Source organism: Hibiscus syriacus, unplaced genomic scaffold (genome assembly GCF_006381635.1).
Source record: "Hibiscus syriacus cultivar Baekdansim isolate YM2019G1 unplaced genomic scaffold, ASM638163v2 tig00110332_pilon, whole genome shotgun sequence".
In the NCBI taxonomy this organism is placed as follows: domain Eukaryota; kingdom Viridiplantae; phylum Streptophyta; class Magnoliopsida; order Malvales; family Malvaceae; genus Hibiscus; species Hibiscus syriacus.
The window spans coordinates 7,086,578-7,105,991 of record NW_024062688.1 but is presented as its reverse complement, the minus strand read 5'-3'; the positions used below and the strand labels follow the sequence as shown (position 1 = coordinate 7,105,991).

At 33.7% G+C, this 19,414-nt stretch overlaps 3 protein-coding genes and 1 pseudogene across 3 annotated transcripts; 3 read left to right on the top strand and 1 right to left on the bottom strand.

Moving 5' to 3' along the window:
* Window positions 1–1,933: 1,933 nt before the first annotated feature.
* Window positions 1,934–3,772, top strand: LOC120120054 (sulfite exporter TauE/SafE family protein 3-like). Its single transcript, XM_039139806.1, has 7 exons — window positions 1,934–2,278; window positions 2,372–2,580; window positions 2,644–2,717; window positions 3,094–3,116; window positions 3,185–3,271; window positions 3,371–3,418; window positions 3,497–3,772. The coding sequence occupies exons 1-7, from the start codon at window positions 2,075–2,077 to the stop codon at window positions 3,770–3,772; spliced, it is 921 nt and encodes a 306-aa protein (XP_038995737.1). The 5' UTR covers window positions 1,934–2,074.
* A 1,912-nt stretch (window positions 3,773–5,684) lies between these two features.
* Window positions 5,685–12,134, bottom strand: LOC120119829. The gene is made up of 4 exons (XM_039139631.1): window positions 12,119–12,134; window positions 8,974–8,976; window positions 6,218–6,623; window positions 5,685–6,055 (listed from the first exon to the last, which is right to left on the bottom strand). Exons 3-4 carry the CDS (start codon window positions 6,599–6,601, stop codon window positions 5,897–5,899), a joined length of 543 nt encoding a protein of 180 aa, XP_038995562.1. The 5' UTR covers window positions 6,602–6,623; window positions 8,974–8,976; window positions 12,119–12,134; the 3' UTR covers window positions 5,685–5,896.
* Window positions 11,351–13,946, top strand: LOC120119827 (rop guanine nucleotide exchange factor 12-like). The gene is made up of 7 exons (XM_039139630.1): window positions 11,351–11,567; window positions 12,133–12,249; window positions 12,363–12,517; window positions 12,596–12,670; window positions 12,754–13,017; window positions 13,099–13,416; window positions 13,531–13,946. The coding sequence occupies exons 1-7, from the start codon at window positions 11,366–11,368 to the stop codon at window positions 13,870–13,872; spliced, it is 1,473 nt and encodes a 490-aa protein (XP_038995561.1). The 5' UTR covers window positions 11,351–11,365; the 3' UTR covers window positions 13,873–13,946.
* Window positions 13,947–15,095: 1,149 nt separating this feature from the next.
* On the top strand, window positions 15,096–16,801 carry LOC120119830 (annotated as a pseudogene).
* Window positions 16,802–19,414: the final 2,613 nt, after the last annotated feature.

Sequence of the window (19,414 nt, the reverse complement as noted above, 5' to 3'; positions counted from 1 at the left end):
TTTTCTAACATTAAAGACAAAAATGCTTCAAAAAGAAAAGTATATAGACTAAAATGATCACTCGAACAATATTGAAGTTTAATTTGAACATTATAACTAAATTGAGGGAGGGAAGACTACGGTGGTTTGGGCATGTCCTTAGGCGATAACCGTCGAAGGCGGTCAGGAGGGTAAAGTCGATTACAGTCGATGGTGCTAGAAGGAGATGACGACCAAGGCGGAAGTGGGAAGACTGCTTGAGATCTTATTTGAAGGATTTAGCCCTTACCGATGACATAACCTCTGATAGGAAATTATGGAGACTTAAGACCAGGATAGTCGATTAGTGCGGGTCACATCCATAGGGTGTAACATTTATGTCTTCTTTTAATGCATTTGTAGTAATTTTCATGACTTCTACTTTTTATACGTTTCTGTCATTGGAATTAATGAAGGCTTAGAACTAGGGTAGCATATTAGTACTACCTTAGTTTAGGTTTTAACCCATTTGATTTTATTCCTTCTCGTAGCTTGCTATCGTTGACCTTTGTGTATCATCCTCTTCATGTTTCCTCTTTTTAATTTTAGTCGGGTCTTACGTTTCTGTCTATATGCAGAGATTATTATGCAGGGATTTATTAGCAGGGATTACTTCCCATTACAGACGCGCATATGAAGACTGTATATGAAGACTGTTCAAATATGTATTTTACTATTTATTTATACATGCATTGCATTTTATCTTTATTTTTTATTTTCTGACTGCCAGAGGTCTTCCACAGAAGCTGCCTTTAATCATGCGTTGGGGGCAGCCTACTATCCTACCTTCCTCTTATCCTATTGCATATGGGAATAGTGTTTTGTTGTTGTGTAGACCAAAAGAAAAAAGAACTTTAATCGGTCAATTTGCATTGCAGAATAATCGTTATTTTCTAACGGAATTTGATTTGGTGGGTCATATTCAACGGGTTGTAAAGGTTTCCTTCGTTCAGTTTAACAAATTGTTTGATAAAACCAATAAAAATGTTAGTTAAAATAACCCCACATGAATAGGATATTAAATTAGTCAAAGGGTGTTTCGCATTAATCACCCATTAACCAATGAATTTTGTGCACATTTTTGGATCAATCTTCTCCTATAAAGAAGTAAGATTTCGCCTTTCATACCATTAACAAACCAAACTTTAAAACCTGAATCTTTTGAATCACACATTAAACAAATTAGATAATATTTGTTTAGTTTATGAATGGATCGAGGTGTGTTGTATTATACCCTTTAAAAATTTTAAATTATTTTATATTTTAAGTATTTTTTATATTTTCTTATTGAATATCTAATTTCGTATCTCTGAAACTTCATAATTTTATTCCCTTAAATTTATGATATAACTTCTTAAGTTTACATTCTTAACATAAATTCTTGTGTCTAAATGTAATAAATGATTGAAGCTAATACATGTATTTGAGTTCTACATTGGTATTGCCAGTTGGTTTGATCCATTTATAGAGTGTTCACTACAAAACCATGTGAACACCACGATTTCTAAACCAAACTATCACCATCGAATCCACAAAATCTCAAGGGATTGCTTAATTCCCAAGAAACTTTTGCATCATTACAGGGATATTTTCTCGAGTTCAAGAACAGCTAAGTAAGGAAGAACCTGGGTTCCTGTTATTCGTCAGTCTTAATTTCTTAATTTAGTTTGGTTTATTTTGAGTCGTCTTCTGTTTCTATTGATATATGGCTTAAGTGTGACCGTCAATTATCAAATCGACGGCTGAATCCATGTCTTTTCTCCCGTTTTCTTTTCTTCTTTGTTCTAAACAAAACCAATCAAGAACAAGCTTTATTTGTTTGCCTATGATCGTGCCTACTGCTTCAGAAAATGTCTACTTGAGATTTTTTTTTATTGTAAACATTATAGAGAATGCTAAAGTTTGTGAATTTGTGTTGTTTGTACTAAATACGGGGCATATTATGTCCAAGTTTGAGTTCAAACGTAGTATATTGTCTGTTTTATGATCTGGATTCATGTTGAGTTCAAATTATTTGGATATTTCAGACATATAAAGGATATTAAGATTAAGCAACATGTTGGCTGCTCAATCAGCAGTATGGAGGTTAAAATTTACAGCTATAATGTTATTTGGATTCGTTGTCGCGGTATCGGTGCTTGTTACAGCGGAACCAAGTTCGAGTCACCAAGATTCAAGTTCGTCGGAGAACAACTATGTTCAGAAAGAGTTCAAGTATTTGGAGCTTAGCAATGGAAAACGTTATGAACATCAGTGGCCAGTAAGACCAATATTTTTTATGTCTTTCATGGTATGATGAATCTGGGGATATTTTTGAGTAAACTATGAATTTTTCTTCTTTTATATTCCTCAGAGAATGAGATTTGGCTGGAAAGTTGTGGTGGGTTCAATACTTGGATTCCTTGGTGTTGCATTTGGGAGTGTTGGAGGTGTTGGTGGAGGAGGTATTTTTGTTCCCATGCTTGCATTGATCATTAGGTTTGATGCCAAATCATCAACTGCAATCTCTAAATGTAAGAATCTATCCATTTCCCCCATCAACGGCCCAGTGTTTTCGAATTCGTCATAAACCATTTGATTTCCTTTTTTTTTGGCCTTCTGGTTAGGTATGATTACTGGTGGCAGCAACAACATAAGGCAAAGGCATCCTACACTTGAATTACCTCTGATTGACTATGATTTGGCCCTTCTTTTCAAACGTTGGTCCTAGGAATTAGTATAGGGGTTGGCTTCAATGTGATCTTTGCTGATTGGATGATCACAGTTTTGCTAATTCTCGTCTTCATCGGTATGAAAATGTTTAGATTCTGATGAATTCTCTTCACGTTCGCATTCCGAAAATCACCTTTTCTGATAGCCTATACGGATTCACAGGCATGCCAATTAAGTCATTCATCAAAGGAGTTGAAACATGGAAAAAGGAAACAATAAAGGAAAAGGTGGTTCCTTTTACAGGCCTAAGCTTATGTATGCATGCATGTAATTCTACTTACTTGTTGCTCTTTCCTTGTATGATCTAATTTTCACAGGAAACTGCAAGACAGATAGAATTAACTCAGCAATAAGTTGCCACAGAAAACAAAGTAGTAAAACCCAAGGTAAATTTCACTCTATTGTTTGGAACCAATCACAATTTCTTCTCAATAATCCATTACTTCTTCTGCAGGTGTCTCTTATTGAGAATATATGCTGGAAAGAACTTGGACTTCTGTCTGTTGTTTGGATTTTAGTCCTTGCTTTACAAATCGCTAAGGCCTTTCTTCCCAGTGGTCTATTTCCCATACAATAACAAGCTGTGTGCACTTTTAACATTCCCCAACTAAAACGAAATCCGAATATGTTTTGAACACAGAATTATTCGACATGTTCGGTAGAATACTGGGTATTGAATTTCTTACAGGTACATGAAAATTTCAAAACTCAACACAGCTTAACCATGAAATCCTGTGTCATGCAACTGATTATACATTGGTTTTAGATTCCGGTGACCGTCGGTGTGTCGTTGTACGAGGCGGTGCTCCTTTACAAAGGGCGGAGAGAAATAGCATCCAAAGGGGATGTAGTGGCGAACTGGCGAGTTCACAAGCTTGTGATTTATTGTGGATTTGGTGTTTTGGCTGGCATACTTGGTGGGGTGCTTGGCCTTGGAGGAGGCTTCATTTTGGGTCCTCTTTTCCTAAAGATGGGAATCCCCCCCACAGGTTATTTCAATCCCTTCTCAAAGGCTTCTCTGTTATTTATCGTACTTGCATAACAAATAATCATGTGTAGGTATCAAGTGCAACATCGAATATCGCAATGCTATGTTCGGTGTCGATGTCGGTGGTTGAATATTATCTTCTGAAAAGATTTCCGATTCCTTGTGGTACTATATTGCTCTGCTTGAAATGCATGATTTGGTTTTAAAATGTGGTAGAGATATAAATACATACACATTGACTGCAGTTGCTTACCTTGCTGGTGTGGCCACAATTGCTGCTTTTGTTGGGCAACATGTGGTGGGGAAAGTCATCAAAATACTAGGCAGACCATCCACAATCATCTTTATTCTTGCTGGGATGATCTTTGGGAGTGCCATTTCATTAGGCAATTATTTCATTCTTTTTCCATTTCAGATATTGAAATACTTGCAATAAAATCCAATTGAAAACGACAGGTGGGTTAGGCATAGCAAAGATGATCACAAGGATTCAAAGAAAGAAGTATATGGGATTTGAAGACATTTGCTCCTACCGGCCTTAGCACCAATTTCAAATTATCATATATTTTAGATATTTTCCCTTTATTATATATTTTTGTCTCTTAGAATATTTTAAAATTGTTCTTTCCTAAAAATTTAAAATTTTTCCTCTTAACATAAAATATTACATTTGTTCATGTAAAAGTGTATGTCTCCATCTCCTAACTCAGTTGTCAACTCACCCATGTCCTAGGTTTTTTTTCCTTTTAATATATTGTGTCAGTAGTAAACATAAAATATACAAGAATTCAAGGCCTTCTTATGTTCTAGATTTAGAACTTGCCTAATATACCATTACCATACAGTTCTTCGCAGATCTCACTCCTATCGTAAGAGGATCTATGTTTGAAGACGAACGTGAAATTACACAAAAATTTAGATAAAAAATAAATAATTAGTCGAAAATATAAATCAAACCACACTTTCTCTTGGGTTAAAATAAGATGATGATTGCAAAATAAACTAATATTACCAACTTTAAATTATTGCATACGGGAGCATTCCTAGCACGATACCAAGAACAACTTTAAGAGACGAACCTAAATCTATCTTGAAACTGGAAAAAGGCAAATACCCAGATGAAAGAAATCAAACATGATTGTAGATCTCATAGGTAAAACACCCAATTTAAAAGTACATTTTCTATGTCCACGTGCTAGCTGGTCGATTGTCTTCCCTTTCGCTGTTAGATAATTTCATTCAATACTTGATGAGTCATTATCAGAGTTATAATTTCAACCATATTCGTTGAAGTCAACTCATTTAGGCTCCAATAAATAATTGGCATTTTGAATAAATTAGTATGCAAACATATTTTTCAAAAATTGGGATGCAACTTGGTGATATGTTTTATAATATTATAAGTTAATTCAAATAATTCACACTATTAACCTTTTTAATTTCTTTTAAAAAAACGCCCATCCCATCTCATCATGTTAAAACCTTTTTGTGTTGGAAATAATACTTTTAAGAAAAATCCATGTCATTATTCAGATAACAATATGAACTAATTGAGCAAACTGATATATAATATAAGTAAATAAACAAATTCATCAAAACCATATAGTTTGACCAAGCTCTTGCATTTACCGTAACAGTAATGTTATCCTGATCTAGAGCAAATACATCATATTTCCACCATGTCAAATGGTCTCTTATTAACTGAAACTACAACCCAGGATTTAAATTGCAGTTGCAATTTTATTTTCAGTTACCTTTATTACAATTGCAGAACGATCATTGCAAGTATCATGGTTGTGTAACAACAATTTCGGACGGCACTTTTACCACCACTATATAGTAGCTGCTATTCTAATATCAGACAACAATTTAAATCCCAGACTACAACTATTTCTAAACCAAGAAAATTTAAATCACATTTGCAGAATTTTACACAACACCATATTACAATGCTGAATCGCTTCAACTAATTCAGTTCGGAGTAGGCATGAAGAGAACTTAACAAAATGATGATACTCAAAACCCATACTTATATCAGACACTCCCACCTAAATTCGAGTAAAACATAGTCACAATGAAGCTTTTCTAGAGCACTATCATTTACCATCTAACAGGTATACATTAATTACATCATGAATGTTCTATTTTGTGCCTTGTAATCAATCACCAAGAACATACTTACTCGTCACAGAGTGATGCCATTAGGTCATGGGGCGATGCCCAAATTGGAAGATCAAAATAAGTTTGTTTAAATCGCTCCTCTTGCGCATTGCACATTGCTTCGGCTACGTCACACAAATTGGATACGTCACGGATTATCATTTCTTGTGATTCTACCTGCATTTCAACATGGTCTCAAAAACTAGGGGCAGATACCCTAAATCCCAATAGTTATATACATCTCGATGCTTAATTTGATTTTGCTATAGACAGAATGGAATTTGGCAACGAATAAGTAACCCTAAAATTAAAAGGAAAGTACAAAAGCAGTAAAATTACCTGCGAAAGAAGCTCCTCGACCAAAGAGCCAGAAGCATTATCCTTCTTCTCCGACACTGAAGACGCCGCCGTTCCTTCTGTCCCTCTTGATCTCATTCTTTCTTGCTGTTGGATTCGAAACCCTAAAGCCTTATCTTGCATTGCCTTCAAAGTCTCCGACAAAATCTCCCACTCCTCGATCTCTTTCTTGTACTTTTCCTTCACTCTGAGAAGGTTTTTCCTCTTCCACTCTCTCCTTCGTGTCTCCTCTTCCTGGGGATCCGCCGTCACCGGTACTGGTTCGGTAAGATCGAGGCGGCGCTTCTTGCGTTTGTAGATGAAGCCGTCGTCGTTGCAGAGCTCCCACTCGTCGTCGGGGGTTTTAGAAGAAGAGGGCGGGTCCATTTTGGGAAATTTTTAGTAAAATGTGTGTTTTTGGTAGCTAAATATGAAAATTTCCAAAGAGAAGGCAGGGACAGAGGAGCGTATGATATACGCTTCTTGCAGGTTGAGCATTTATTTAATTGGACTGGGCCGAGCCATTAAAAAACGAAACAAATGTCGTACTATATATATATATATAGGGGTAAACTGTGCAAATAGTCCTCATTGTTTTCAGTCTGATTGATTTTAGTCATCAATTTAAAAATTAAGGACACATTGTCTCCACCATTAACTCTCGTTAATCCCTCAACAAAAGTATTGAGTGACAATTAATTTTTTTTTAAAAATTCATGTTCTTCTTTAGCCTCCTTTTCTTCAAACTAACAGTATGTTAACTTCAGTTAGCTTGTCAACTCATAACTCAACATTAACCATAAAATATGGCCACTTTGAGCACTAACATTAGTGAAAAAACCAGCCTACTTATAAGACAAATATGACCGCCGTTTAGTCCTTTCCTTTGAGCTCAGTTTTTAACGTAAAGTTTTTCATGAGTTGAAGGCAACGCCGTTTTACCAACGACGAAGAAGAAGAGGATGGTTTAAGAAGACGAGCACGTCTTTTTCGTTGCTACTTCATGGGACCTTCAAATCTCTGAACCTCCAAAACTTGGAAAATCTCGTCGAGTTACTCTCAACTCATCATTATGCAAGTTTTCTTCTTTCAAAAAGTGTTCAACGTCAACCCATCTCTTCTTCAGTCCCCACCGTCCATTCTCTTCAACACCCTTACCGCCAATTGTTGCTGACTCGGGATTGAAAAACCTTCATGTTCGTAACGTGTAAGAGCTCAATGAATCGCTTTTGTTATTCCATTAACAACCTACTCCATTAATAATAAAACTCCACCCACAACACTCATTATTTTCATGCTCTTATAACATCAACTTCCTCCCTCTATTCCCATTGTATATATATATATCCACCCACAACAAAAGACAAAAGTTCACTGTCATGGTCAGATCGTACATACAAGCCACCTCAGCAACAATCTTTTTTTGGTGTTGATGAGAATGGGCGGTGGACAAAGATGCGACGATGACGAACCTTGATTTCGAAGAAATAAATATCTTCCCCTTGGAACCCCAAGTGAAGGCAAAGCAACGGTGTGACTCGGATTTAGAGCAATCCAATATGATATTAACGACCATGATATCTTCTTTATCAATGACAGTGATACTGCTACATCTCTATTCTATTGTTTTCACCAACAAAACAAAGAGAAAGAAAATTAACAATGGAAGAGAACAAAAAAAGGTCTGCTATACAAAAGAAAAAGTAAAGAGCATTGAAAACATAGCGAGAGGAAGACAAGGAGATTTAGAAACTTGGAAGAAGGAAGAATAATATAGAAGAAATATTGGGTAAGGGATGGAAGGCAGTGTTGAGTTTAGTCTCTCTAGAGTTTGTGGATTTTGGTTGTGGACGATTGGTTTGTGAACTACAATTTTTTACTCACTATTGAAGATGAAGAAGAATGTGGATTTTTTTTTTAAATTCCACGTCATACTTCCGTTAAAGAATTAACTATAGTTAATGGTTGAGAGATTAAACTCAAACAAACTAATGAAGTTAGGGACTGGATCGATAACATTAGGATCATATACCCTTAATTTTTAAATCAACAACCAAAGTCGATTAAACCAATAACAAAAGGAACTATTCACACAATTTACCGTATATATTGAGATTATATGGTTTGGTATCAAGTTTAACTAAGACGTTGAATTTTGTATTCTTTTATTTGCCCCAAAAGTATTTATTTTAGATTTTTTGTTTGGTATATGAGTTAAGGAGAACATTCAATTGAGTAGAGTTGAGTTGAATTAAAAAATCTAAGTTATTCGAATGGACGAATCTTATCTTGATTTAAAAAAAATCGAGTAAAGTCAAGTTTATAAAATTAGAGTTGTTTGAGTTTATGTTTAAATTTAACTGTAAATATTTATAATATTATGATATCATTTGATTTTAATTTAAACAATTTTAAATGATCATATAAATACATATATATTTCTTCATTATTTTCATATGTGATATAAATATACCATATAAAGTTGAAAATTTTGATTAAAATTTGAAAATCAATCCACTTGTTATTAAAAAATGTTAAATTATTTGAGTTATATTTTATAACTCGGCCCGAATTTAAATTTTTGTATCGAGTCGAATTTATAAAATTATGCCTCAGAATCAATTAGAATTGAATCGAAAAGATCAAGATTTTGAGTCAAACTAAAAGGACCAATTTTTGGAATAAAAAGATGGAGTTTTATATGGCTCCCTAAACCCATCATTAGAATTCATAATCTCATGAATTAACCCAACTTTCATCAACTTTATTTTCTAAATATATAAAAGAAAGCAAACAAACCAATGAATTTGATAAATTAGATTGGGAAAAATACTGAATTAGCTAGGTTACTGTAATTGCCAAATTATTAACAACCCCGATATGAAACCATCAAGCTATTTGTCAAGACAAAAGTAATAAATAATTCTTTAGCATCAGACAAAACTAATATATAATTCTTTGATTTTAATGTTGATTGTCGATCGTTAGTTGTCTTTTTTTTAATAATAATAATTATGTGTTTGTGACATGTTTATCTCTACCTTTTTAGTACGTTTATTTTTACCTTTTAATAGTTTTCATCGTTTGACCGTTGTTTTTGTTTATCTTTTCTCTTAAGGCTAGATTTGACATCATCATTACTGATCCAGATAAAGTTTATTTATTAGCATGTTGATCTTCCTTGCTTTGGACCCTTAGATGGATTTGGATACGCATTTTACGTTTGTGGATAATTTTCTCACGTTACTTCACTATGATGTGTGTTTTGTCGGTGAGCTTTCAATAGTTTCACCCCTTTTGTGGTCCGTTTGTTGATACGGTCAAATTTGTTCGTATCTTTATTTTATTCGAACATTTTGATATAGTTTTTTTTAACATTCTCTTTCTTTGGTCACAATATAATTTAAGTAGATAATTTTTGTGTTAATGGTTATTAAAAAATATATTAATTATAATTTAGTTTACGATTACGATTATATTTGTAAATCTCATTGCAATTTTAAATTTTTTTATTTTTAAGAAAACTAGGGGTTTGTCTATGAAAAAAAATAATGCAACCTTCTTTATCCAATCTGCAACTGCAAGCATTATAAAACGTCAACTATCAGCACCAATAAAATAACAGTCCATATGATAAATTGCAGAAAAGATCAGCACCATCCTTTTTTTATTGTCAATCAGCACACATATAGTTTGGGAAAGTGCATCCTAATATATGGTTAAGAAAATGTGTTATCGGAAATATTATTATATTTTAATAATTTCGGTAAAAAATTATCTAAAATATTATTTTTTTTCTACCAGAAATATTATTATTGGACTCTTTACTAGGTTTGTTAATATATCCGGTAAAACATTACCTAAAACATTATTTTTTCTATCGAAAATATTAAAATTAGGCATTTTACCGAAACTGTTAAAAGATATTAATGTTTTAAGTAAAAAAAATATTTTAGATAATTTTTTTACCATAAATATTAAAAAAATAATAACATTTTCGATATTATATTTTTTAATCGTATATTAAGATCACCGGGACGTAACTTCTCATGAAGTATAGATAAAGCAAAAGCTAATAAAGGATTATTAAAAATGATATGCACATTGTCCCACTATGTGCTTGTCTCATCATGCCCACAAACAAAACACTTTCAAAGAGAGAAAATGGAAAACCATTGTATGTGTTTTAACAATTACTTCTTCTAAAAAAATAGAAATACCCAAAATTCTATTATGAGTTTCAAGCACGTTAATACATTATTAATCTAATTTTCGACGTAACTTAAATGCATTCTTTAAGCTTATTTCTTCATTTAATATATAATTAATTTAAAGAATTCATTTTTATTTTTATAATTTTAACTTTCTTTTAATTTAATACTAAAAAGTAAAAAGTCTAAAAGTGAAAAAATAAGTCGCCAGGATATACTAACAACTTTATCAAAAATTGTTTTTAATATTTAAAATAATAATACTTTTCTAATTTTTTCAATAATTTAACTAATTGTCATTCCTTATTATTTATTGAAGGGGTCTCCTTATATTTTAAAAAAAATTATATTCATCATATTTATAGAATGAAAAAATATTCTTTAAATATTAAAACGATCGTAACGGTTAAGGGAATCTAAAAGAAAAAAAAAATAAGGGATAAAATTCAATGTATCTTGTAAGTGTAGATGAATCATTTCATTAGCTCTATTAAAATTTAGCGATATAATCACAATTTTTTAATCATGTCAATTTAATTTAAAAAAAAACCAAATAGATAAAAATATAAATATTGAAGTAATCAAAAGCATCCACGTGGGAGGTAAGGGTGGTTAATATTATAGGCAAGTTTAGGGCATGAAGAATAGGAAGTATAATGCTATTAATCCTCAAATCATCCCTTGTTTTAAGCTAGAACTTTAACCCTTCCCCTGAAAATGAGCCTAAAAAAACCATTTCAACATCTAGAAATAATCTAAATTCTGAGAAAAACATGCAGTTTCAACCATTAATGGAAAACCCAGAGTCACTAAAATCCCCCCCTCCCCACCTCCAACATTTCATTTCAAACAACCCCACTTCCTTTGCTATCCAATAAATTTATTACATCCAAACTTCCAGTTTGATTGTTCTTCGTTCTTGTTTAGCAGAGGTTGGACAATGGTTCGAGCTGTTGAACAAGAACAAGAAGAAGACAGTAAGAAGCCTAATTTGAAGGGTGCTAAGGACAACAAAGACAGACATGCCAAGAGTCTCAGCGTTGGTACTACTAAGCTTGAAGAGGCGGCTCTTGCAGGTGACCCTGATGCCTTTGAGGAGGTTGTCGCTGCATTCCGAGCCAGAGAACAACAGTTATTACACGGCAAGTTTCATTACTTCATACATACGTACTTTTTTTAACGCTTTAACTTTTTTACACGGCATGTTGTTGTTATGTGTTCAATTGTACGTAATATATATTACGTCATTAATTTGAATGATGCGACACATATCATGTCATCACTTAGATTGACGTTATATATGACATATCATTATTTTTTTATGACGTGACACATGTTATATTATTATTTTGGTGATGTATCACACATTACATCATCAGTGACACATGTCATATTAATAATTGAATACATATAAAAATATCACGTATGTTGATTGTTAGTCAACTAACAGTTTTCATCTAATAACATCTATTTTGACAAAAAAAATTAAAACACTTAGAGCTAAAATATTCTAAAAAAAAAAGAGGCAAAGTGATTATTTATACAAAAGTTGAAGCTAATTTTACTGTTATACCTAATTCTTTCACATTTTTTATATGATTCATGTAAATGAAAATCATGGTATGTTACGGATCTATATTAAGCAAGCATGTTTTTATTGTTAAGTTACTCGATCTTTGTACAATTTTGGTACGATGTTTGATTCAGATATGGAGCAGATGAAGGAAAAGTTTGCTAAATTACTCCTGGGGGAGGACATGTCTGGTGGAGGGACAGGAGTTTCATCAGCTTTAGCACTCTCAAATGCCATTACAAACCTTGCTGGTACTTCCCAACTTCCCTTATTTTCGACATTCGTATCAGAAATATATCGTACGTTCGTATTATACACCGACGATGGAAAGGGTTGTCGAATTTGTGTTCATAATTCATTTCAGCATCTGTTTTTGGTGAACAATCACGGTTGGAGCCGATGTCGCCTGAGAGGAAAGCAAGGTGGAGAAAAGAAATGGACTGGCTATTGTCTATAACTGATCATGTTGTTGAATTAGTTCCTTCTTACCAAAAGAATAAGGATGGTTCCGACATGGAGGTATCTCTTCACCTTCGAAATTCGGACATGTAATTACGAGCTGTAATTCTCTTGGTGATCTTGTTTTTTCTTGTTCAGATAATGGTCACAAAGCAACGTAAAGATCTGCTTATGAACATTCCTGCCCTCAAGACACTTGATAGAATGCTTATTGTAAGGGCATAGATTTTAACTCTATATGTTGTGTTCCATTTGAAGATTGGATGGTCTGATGAGAAGTTAACACTGGTGTGCAGGATTGTCTGGATGCCTTCAAGGACCAAAATGAATTCTATTACCTCTCGAAAGATGCCCCAGACTCTGAACGAAAGAGAAAAGACGATAAATGGTGGCTGCCTACTGTTAAAGTTCCTCCCGGCGGTTTGTCGGAAGCGGCAAGGAAAAATCTGCAGGTTCAAAAGGAATGTGTCACTCAGGTTCTTAAAGCTGCAATGGCCATCAATGCTCAACTCCTGTCAGAGATGGACATCCCTGACAGCTACATTGAATCCCTCCCCAAGGTAAAAGTAACAAAACACGAACGTCGGGTTCATACCGATTAGATTCTCACCTCCGTTATTTTTTTGGTGATGGTTTGTTAGAATGGGAGAGCTAGTCTAGGTGATTCAATCTATAGGAGCATCACAGTTGAATTCTTCGATCCGGATCAATTTCTCGCCAGTATGGACCTCTCATCGGATCACAAGATCTTAGACCTCAAGAATCGGATCGAGGCATCCATTGTGATTTGGAAGAGGAAAATGCACCAAAAGGATAGTAAATCATGGGGCTCTGGTGTTAGCATTGAGAAAAGAGAACTGTTTGAAGAAAGAGTTGAGATCATTTTACACCTTATCAAACATAGGTTCCCAGGACTGCCTCAATCTTCACTAGACATCAGCAAAATCGAGTACAACAAGGTAACTTGTTCGTCAAGTAGACAGACATTCCGAACGGAACATCGGGAGTTTCTTATCGTTTTTATAGGTATCTTCCATAGGCATTGAATTGGCAGTGTGTGTTTGGCATTGCAGGATGTAGGACAGGCCGTCCTAGAGAGCTATTCAAGAATACTGGAAAGCTTGGCACACACGGTATTATCCCGAATCGAAGATGTCATCCAAGTCGATTTCCTGGCACAAGGTCCGCCTGAATCGAAGGAGAACCAGGCTGCGAATCCGAGAGACGAATCGGAGTGCACTAACGGGATGACGCTGTCGGATTTACTTACATGGGGTACAGATCAAAATGAGATTGAAGAAGTAGCAGAGGCACCGGATCCGAAGAACGTGCAAAAGCTAAACATGCTGATAAGCAAGAAGATTTCTTATCTTGATAGCTTGAGTGGAACCAAAACTCCAACATCACGCCATTGATGGAATAGAAGAGAGAAAAAAAACTGGAAGAAGTTAGAGAGAGATAGATAGAGGGTGGTGGATCATGAAATTCCAAAGCATCATCTTTAAATCAAGAAAGGTTTTGTGGTTTGCTTAGCTACAGAAAAATATCATTCTTTTTCCTTTTTTTATGGATTTTGTTTCCGAAATTCATGTCCCTTTAATGTCACACACCCTGACCCTGATTATTAAAACAAAGAGAAATGCTATCCCTTTCGAGTTTTCAAGATTCCGGCATATATAAATTGTCTACATATTCAAGCATTCTTTAATTGTCAAATGCAATATATTATATACTGTGTTTTCATATTCTGTTTGAGAAATACAAAAGCAGATGAAAGCAATGGTGACAATCCTCCATATGGAACAGATTATCCCTTAATTCTCATTCAATCACCATCACTAAATAAATACCGTAAATGTAGGACTTCATAGCTATCATCTAGATGAGAGGAGGAGGGGAGCTCTAGAAGAGGAAGGGGGGAGTGTTACCTAGCGAATTTACAACCAATTACTTAAAAGGAATATAAAAAATTCGGGTTCCAGTCGGATTCAGTTGAAGAGTGAAAACCTTTTGATCCAATCCAAAGATAGTAATGTAATTTCTTCAAATAAATTATGATTAATACTATAGTACCCCATCTCTATTATTTTTTAATTAAGTCCTTATTTTATGTCAGGTCAAATCGAAATTATATTATGAAATTCGGGTCGGATTGAGGATATATATTTTTGGGTCAAGTTGGGTCAGGTGGTGGATATATATATTTTTTGGGTTGGGTTGGATTCGGGTGGAGGATATATATTTTTCAGGTTGGGTCAGATTGACCAAAAATCCGACCCATCCCGACCCGTTTCCATCTTTATTTGTCAATAGATTAAGAAGGTTCATAACAGACTTTATAATTACCCCAGACTAGTAAGAAAATTTTCAAATCAATTTTTAATAATCAAAATGGCACTTGTTATCTAGTTGATTTTCTTTGTTTTGGACATTCAGAATGGATTTGGATATGTGATTTATATTTGTAGATAATTTTCCTACGTCGTTCTATTTTGATTTACGGTGTGTATATCAGTGGATTTTATACTCGATAAAAGTAAAAAAAAATCCTCTCTTAGATACTCAATAAAAGTAAAAAAAAAACTACTACTATTAGATAAAAATTATAATCCTCTTAGATAAAAATTCCTCCTCTTAGATGGGTGCTCTATTGATTGGATCCCCTTCTAAGGAAACTGAGGGTTGGTAAGAAATGCTTTGAGTTAGTAGTAGCTTTGAAAATTATAATCATATAAAGGTTATTTTTATCTTTTGTTTATGGTTGTTTGGAGTAATTTTTTACAACCACACAGCCAACCGACACCACAAGATGATTAGCTTAGTGTCACATTCTCTTTTTCAAAGGGAGTTCATATTTTAGCAACTTTGGTTGTGCTTTGTTGAATCAGATTGATTACATATTTCTTAACTTGATGTGAACAGGTGGCGAATATGTTTCTGGGTATCTGCTGTTCCTCCTGCTTTACTTGCCCTTTCTATTGAGTTTTCTCCAGAGAGTCCCCATTGGCTTTTCAAGGTAATTTTCTCTCCTTTCATATTCAGTAATGAATAACTTTACATTTCCTCATTACTTCTTCAACATCAGTCTAGTGTAATCTTGTCCTAATAAAAATTTAAATCCATGTAAAGAGATGCAAATGTTATTAAAGTTGTGAAAAAGAAAAAGAAACTGCAAATTATATTCACATTTTGTATTGTTATATTCCTTGAAACTGTGAGCAGTTAGCTTCAATGTTCATTTAGAATCATATGTGAGTTTCTCATACGAGCATGTGTTTGAGTATATTCAAATTTTCTAAAAGTTTTCCTGCTATTGGAGGATCTTTAGAGGTCATAAGTTAGATTTTTATGTATTTTGCATTTGCACCATCACTTTAAATACTATGTTATTTCAATTGCAGTTAGATAAAGGGATCTGAATATATGATTGTTTGGGAGTTGAGCATCTTTGTAAAAAAATTGAACTGAGCAAAACTTCGATTTTAGAGGATGGATTTAAATATGTATAAGATAGTTAAGATCTCATAAATATCTACATGTGTTCTAGGTTTTGAGATTGGACAATGGATATATTGTTTTAAACACTCTTTTGAGGCTGAAAGTAATACACTATATTGTTATATCACCTCTTCTTAGCGAGGGTGAATTTCACCTTTTTCTTTTCCTATATATGCTTGTTTCCTTTTTATCTATTAAGCAAAAACAAAAAAAGGGACTAGAGCAGTTCTATATCTTTTCTCTTTGTTTTGCTTCAAGTAGATTTTTCTCAATAGACTCTTATAGGCTTTATTATTCAGAAAGGAAGAGCTGCTGATGCTGAAGCAGCATTTGAGAAACTTTTCGGTGGACCATATGTCAAGGGTGCAATTGTTGATTTGTCAAAGTCAGACAGAGGGGATGAGGCAGAAACAGTCAAGTTGTCAGAGCTACTTTATGGCCATCATCGTAAAGGTCAACATACTGATCATTTTCTTTAAGATTTTTAAGTCATCGAATCCTATACTTTTGTTTCTAAATGGCTACTTTTTTAACTTCTCCATTTGCAGTTATTTTCATTGGGTCGACTTTGTTTGGTTTACAACAGCTTTCTTGTATAAATGCTATTTTTTCTCCTCTACCGTCTTTAAGAATGGTGGTGTAACATATGTGTGGGGTTTAACAATTTGATAGGTATATATGGCTACATTACCATGTAATCAACTTGTGCATCATGGTGGAGTATTTCTTTAGTTTTGGTACTTGTATATCTATTCAGGATCATTTGCTGCATTGCTTGTGATGGATAACCTGGGAAGGAAGGTACTTCTCATTGCAAGTTTCTCAGGCATGGCACGGAACAAAAGTTTTACTGGTTTAATTGTTTGTTCATGCTAGCAGCAGCATATATATGATATGAAGTTTCTAATATGATTGTGTTGTAGCTGTCTACAGTTTGTGTAATTTGGCATCTAATGGTGTGATCCTCTATGAGAAACCATACAAACTATTTGGATATTGTTGGACCTTAAAATATGCGTCCTTTTTAACAATTAGGAGTGCGTAGTTACTGTTCTGCAGCATTATCTTATACATTAAAACAACCGTTATTATCTAATGCAGTTTGCTGTTGCCATTGTCTTGTGAGAAGCTAAGTACTACAAATCCAAAAATATAGAGGCAGTCATATGATATTCCTAGAGGATGGATCTATTTCTGATTGTTAGACATGAACTACAAAGCCCAAAAGTATAGAGGCAATCATGAGATACCTAGAGGATATATATATTTCTGATTGTCATGATATTGTGGTACATACTTTCCATCTAATGTATTTTCAGATTGCTTTGATGCTATAGTAACATATTTTCTGACTGTTAGGCTTTGCTTGGTTGACTGGAAGGGATGGAAGGAGGGAGTGAAAAAGTGGAAAGAAAATAAATTTTGAGCGTGCTTCATTGGAAAGAAAAAATGAGAGGGATAATCATTTTCCATCATTGTGTATAAAAACAAATCATTCCAACTTTAAAGGAAAAGAGGAGAGAAAATGTGAGATATATAAGTTGGTTCAAATTTATGAACATTTCAAAAGGTTTTTTTTTTATTTGCACTCATTTTTCAACTCTACCAAGCAAAGAATGGAAAGAAAATTACTTTCATCTTTCTACTTCTCTACCCTTTTAATTTTCCATTGTTCCAATTTTCGCCTTAGACTTGAACTTAACAATTTGTATGATTTGTAGTATAAGGCTGACACTTTACTTGATCTATGGTATGTACTTTTATGTTTCAGGCAGTGACAATGGGTCTTCAGGCTGCTTCAGCTCGCTCCTTAGTCTCGAGCAGCAATAAAGTTTATCTCTCTGTTGGATGATCAAAATGTTTCTTAAACCCTTGATTCTTAGTGTCACTTGAGATATATTAAATTTCCTCTTCATACATAATGAGATAATGGACATCTGATTGAATCTAAAACGCATCTTTGGGTTCCATAGACCTTGTTTGGGAATAACTTGAAGGCTATTCAAAGGAAACATGTATTTAGTAATGGCGTGGCATTCAATTAAAACAAACTTGATGATGTGACAATGCAGGTTTGTGTTGGCCTTTGCTGCTGGTGCAGGACCAGTCCCTAGTCTCCTCCTATCGGAAATGTTTCCCGGTCGGATAAGAGCCAAGGCAATGTCAGTTTGCTTGACTGTCCATTGGGTAAACCAGTTATAACTCTTACCGGAAGCTATTGCTAGACAATGGGATTCTATTTCTTAAATTATTCTAAGCTCTGGGTTGGGTCTGATTTTAACAGGTGATAAGTTTCCTAGTCGGTCTGTTTTTTTTTTTTTTTTTGCGGTTACTGGAACAGATCGGACCGTTAGTCCTGGATACTATTTTCGCCACCTTCTGTTCGGTGGCGGTGATTTTTGTGAAAAGAAACGTGATGGAAACTAAAGGAAGATCACTTCAAGAGATTGAGATCACCTTTCTTACGGCAGAGTAGAGGTATTATGAGGCATATATGTATGTCATCAGTTTCATGTAATTCTCTTAACCATAACAGAACTCTAGTTTTCAGACCCAAACGCCTACTTGAATTGACCAGGAAGAAGTGGCTAAAACATATTGTTGTTATTTTGCAGAGAGGGGTTCAGTTCATTGGAACCAACCCCAAGATCCAAAAACAGCAGGTTTCCTGCTGCAAATATGGGTATCGTTCTAAAGACTGCAATTTTGTTTACTGTATCATGATAATGGTACCACTTCAGCTGGTACTCCAATCATAATCTTTGAAACTATTCCATAGATTTAAATTTCAGTATTTGTTATAAAAAAAATTATAACGAAAATGGGCACCTTATGTATAACCCAAGATTGTATTACTTTCATTTATCATTTTCTATTTAGTGGCAAATAATTTACTGTCAATGACAAATAAGGTTTCAAATTATCTTCTTCTTCTTCTTTTCATTTTACTGGATGATATATTGATCGAGGAAGATTTCTTTTTCCAAAGGTCATCGTTAATACTTTTTTCCATTATTCCTTTTATATATATATATATATCACTTTATCCCGTTTCAGTAATCAAAAAAATATTATTCTTATTAAAAGTTGTGAGTTCAATTCTAAAAGGTCAAAGTTTGAATAACTACATCTATAATGTATGTGATATTATCAATAGTTCAGAAAATTTTAAAACAGATAGTACATTATAATCTCGTCAGTTTAACTTAAAGATTAGCCTTAAGATTAACAATATTACCCAGCAAATGTCACAAATATCGAAGTGTTAATATTCACATAACATTTACCAAATAAAATATTTATTTTAATTTATATTTCCAACTCACAAAATATAATGTGAACTAATATGATAAATTGTAAACAATATAAATATAAAAATTATTTCTCAAAATTGAATAACGAGGATAAACTATATAAAATATGCTTAATATAAAAATAAGTGTTTAAACTATGTTTGAA

Bases quoted from the DNA above. Each gene is read 5' to 3' on its own strand.
- LOC120120054 (XM_039139806.1), top strand. From the start codon at position 2,075: ATGTTGGCTGCTCAATCAGCAGTATGGAGGTTAAAATTTACAGCTATA. The intron at 3,117-3,184 runs GTAAATTTCACT...CTTCTTCTGCAG, and splicing joins ACAAAGTAGTAAAACCCAAG to GTGTCTCTTATTGAGAATAT. The intron at 3,272-3,370 runs GCCTTTCTTCCC...TTTTGAACACAG, and splicing joins TTGCTTTACAAATCGCTAAG to AATTATTCGACATGTTCGGT.
- LOC120119829 (XM_039139631.1), bottom strand. From the start codon at position 6,601: ATGGACCCGCCCTCTTCTTCTAAAACCCCCGACGACGAGTGGGAGCTC. The intron at 6,056-6,217 runs GTAATTTTACTG...GTTGAAATGCAG, and splicing joins TCGAGGAGCTTCTTTCGCAG to GTAGAATCACAAGAAATGAT.
- LOC120119827 (XM_039139630.1), top strand. From the start codon at position 11,366: ATGGTTCGAGCTGTTGAACAAGAACAAGAAGAAGACAGTAAGAAGCCT. The intron at 12,250-12,362 runs GTACTTCCCAAC...AATTCATTTCAG, and splicing joins TGCCATTACAAACCTTGCTG to CATCTGTTTTTGGTGAACAA. The intron at 13,018-13,098 runs GTAAAAGTAACA...ATGGTTTGTTAG, and splicing joins ACATTGAATCCCTCCCCAAG to AATGGGAGAGCTAGTCTAGG.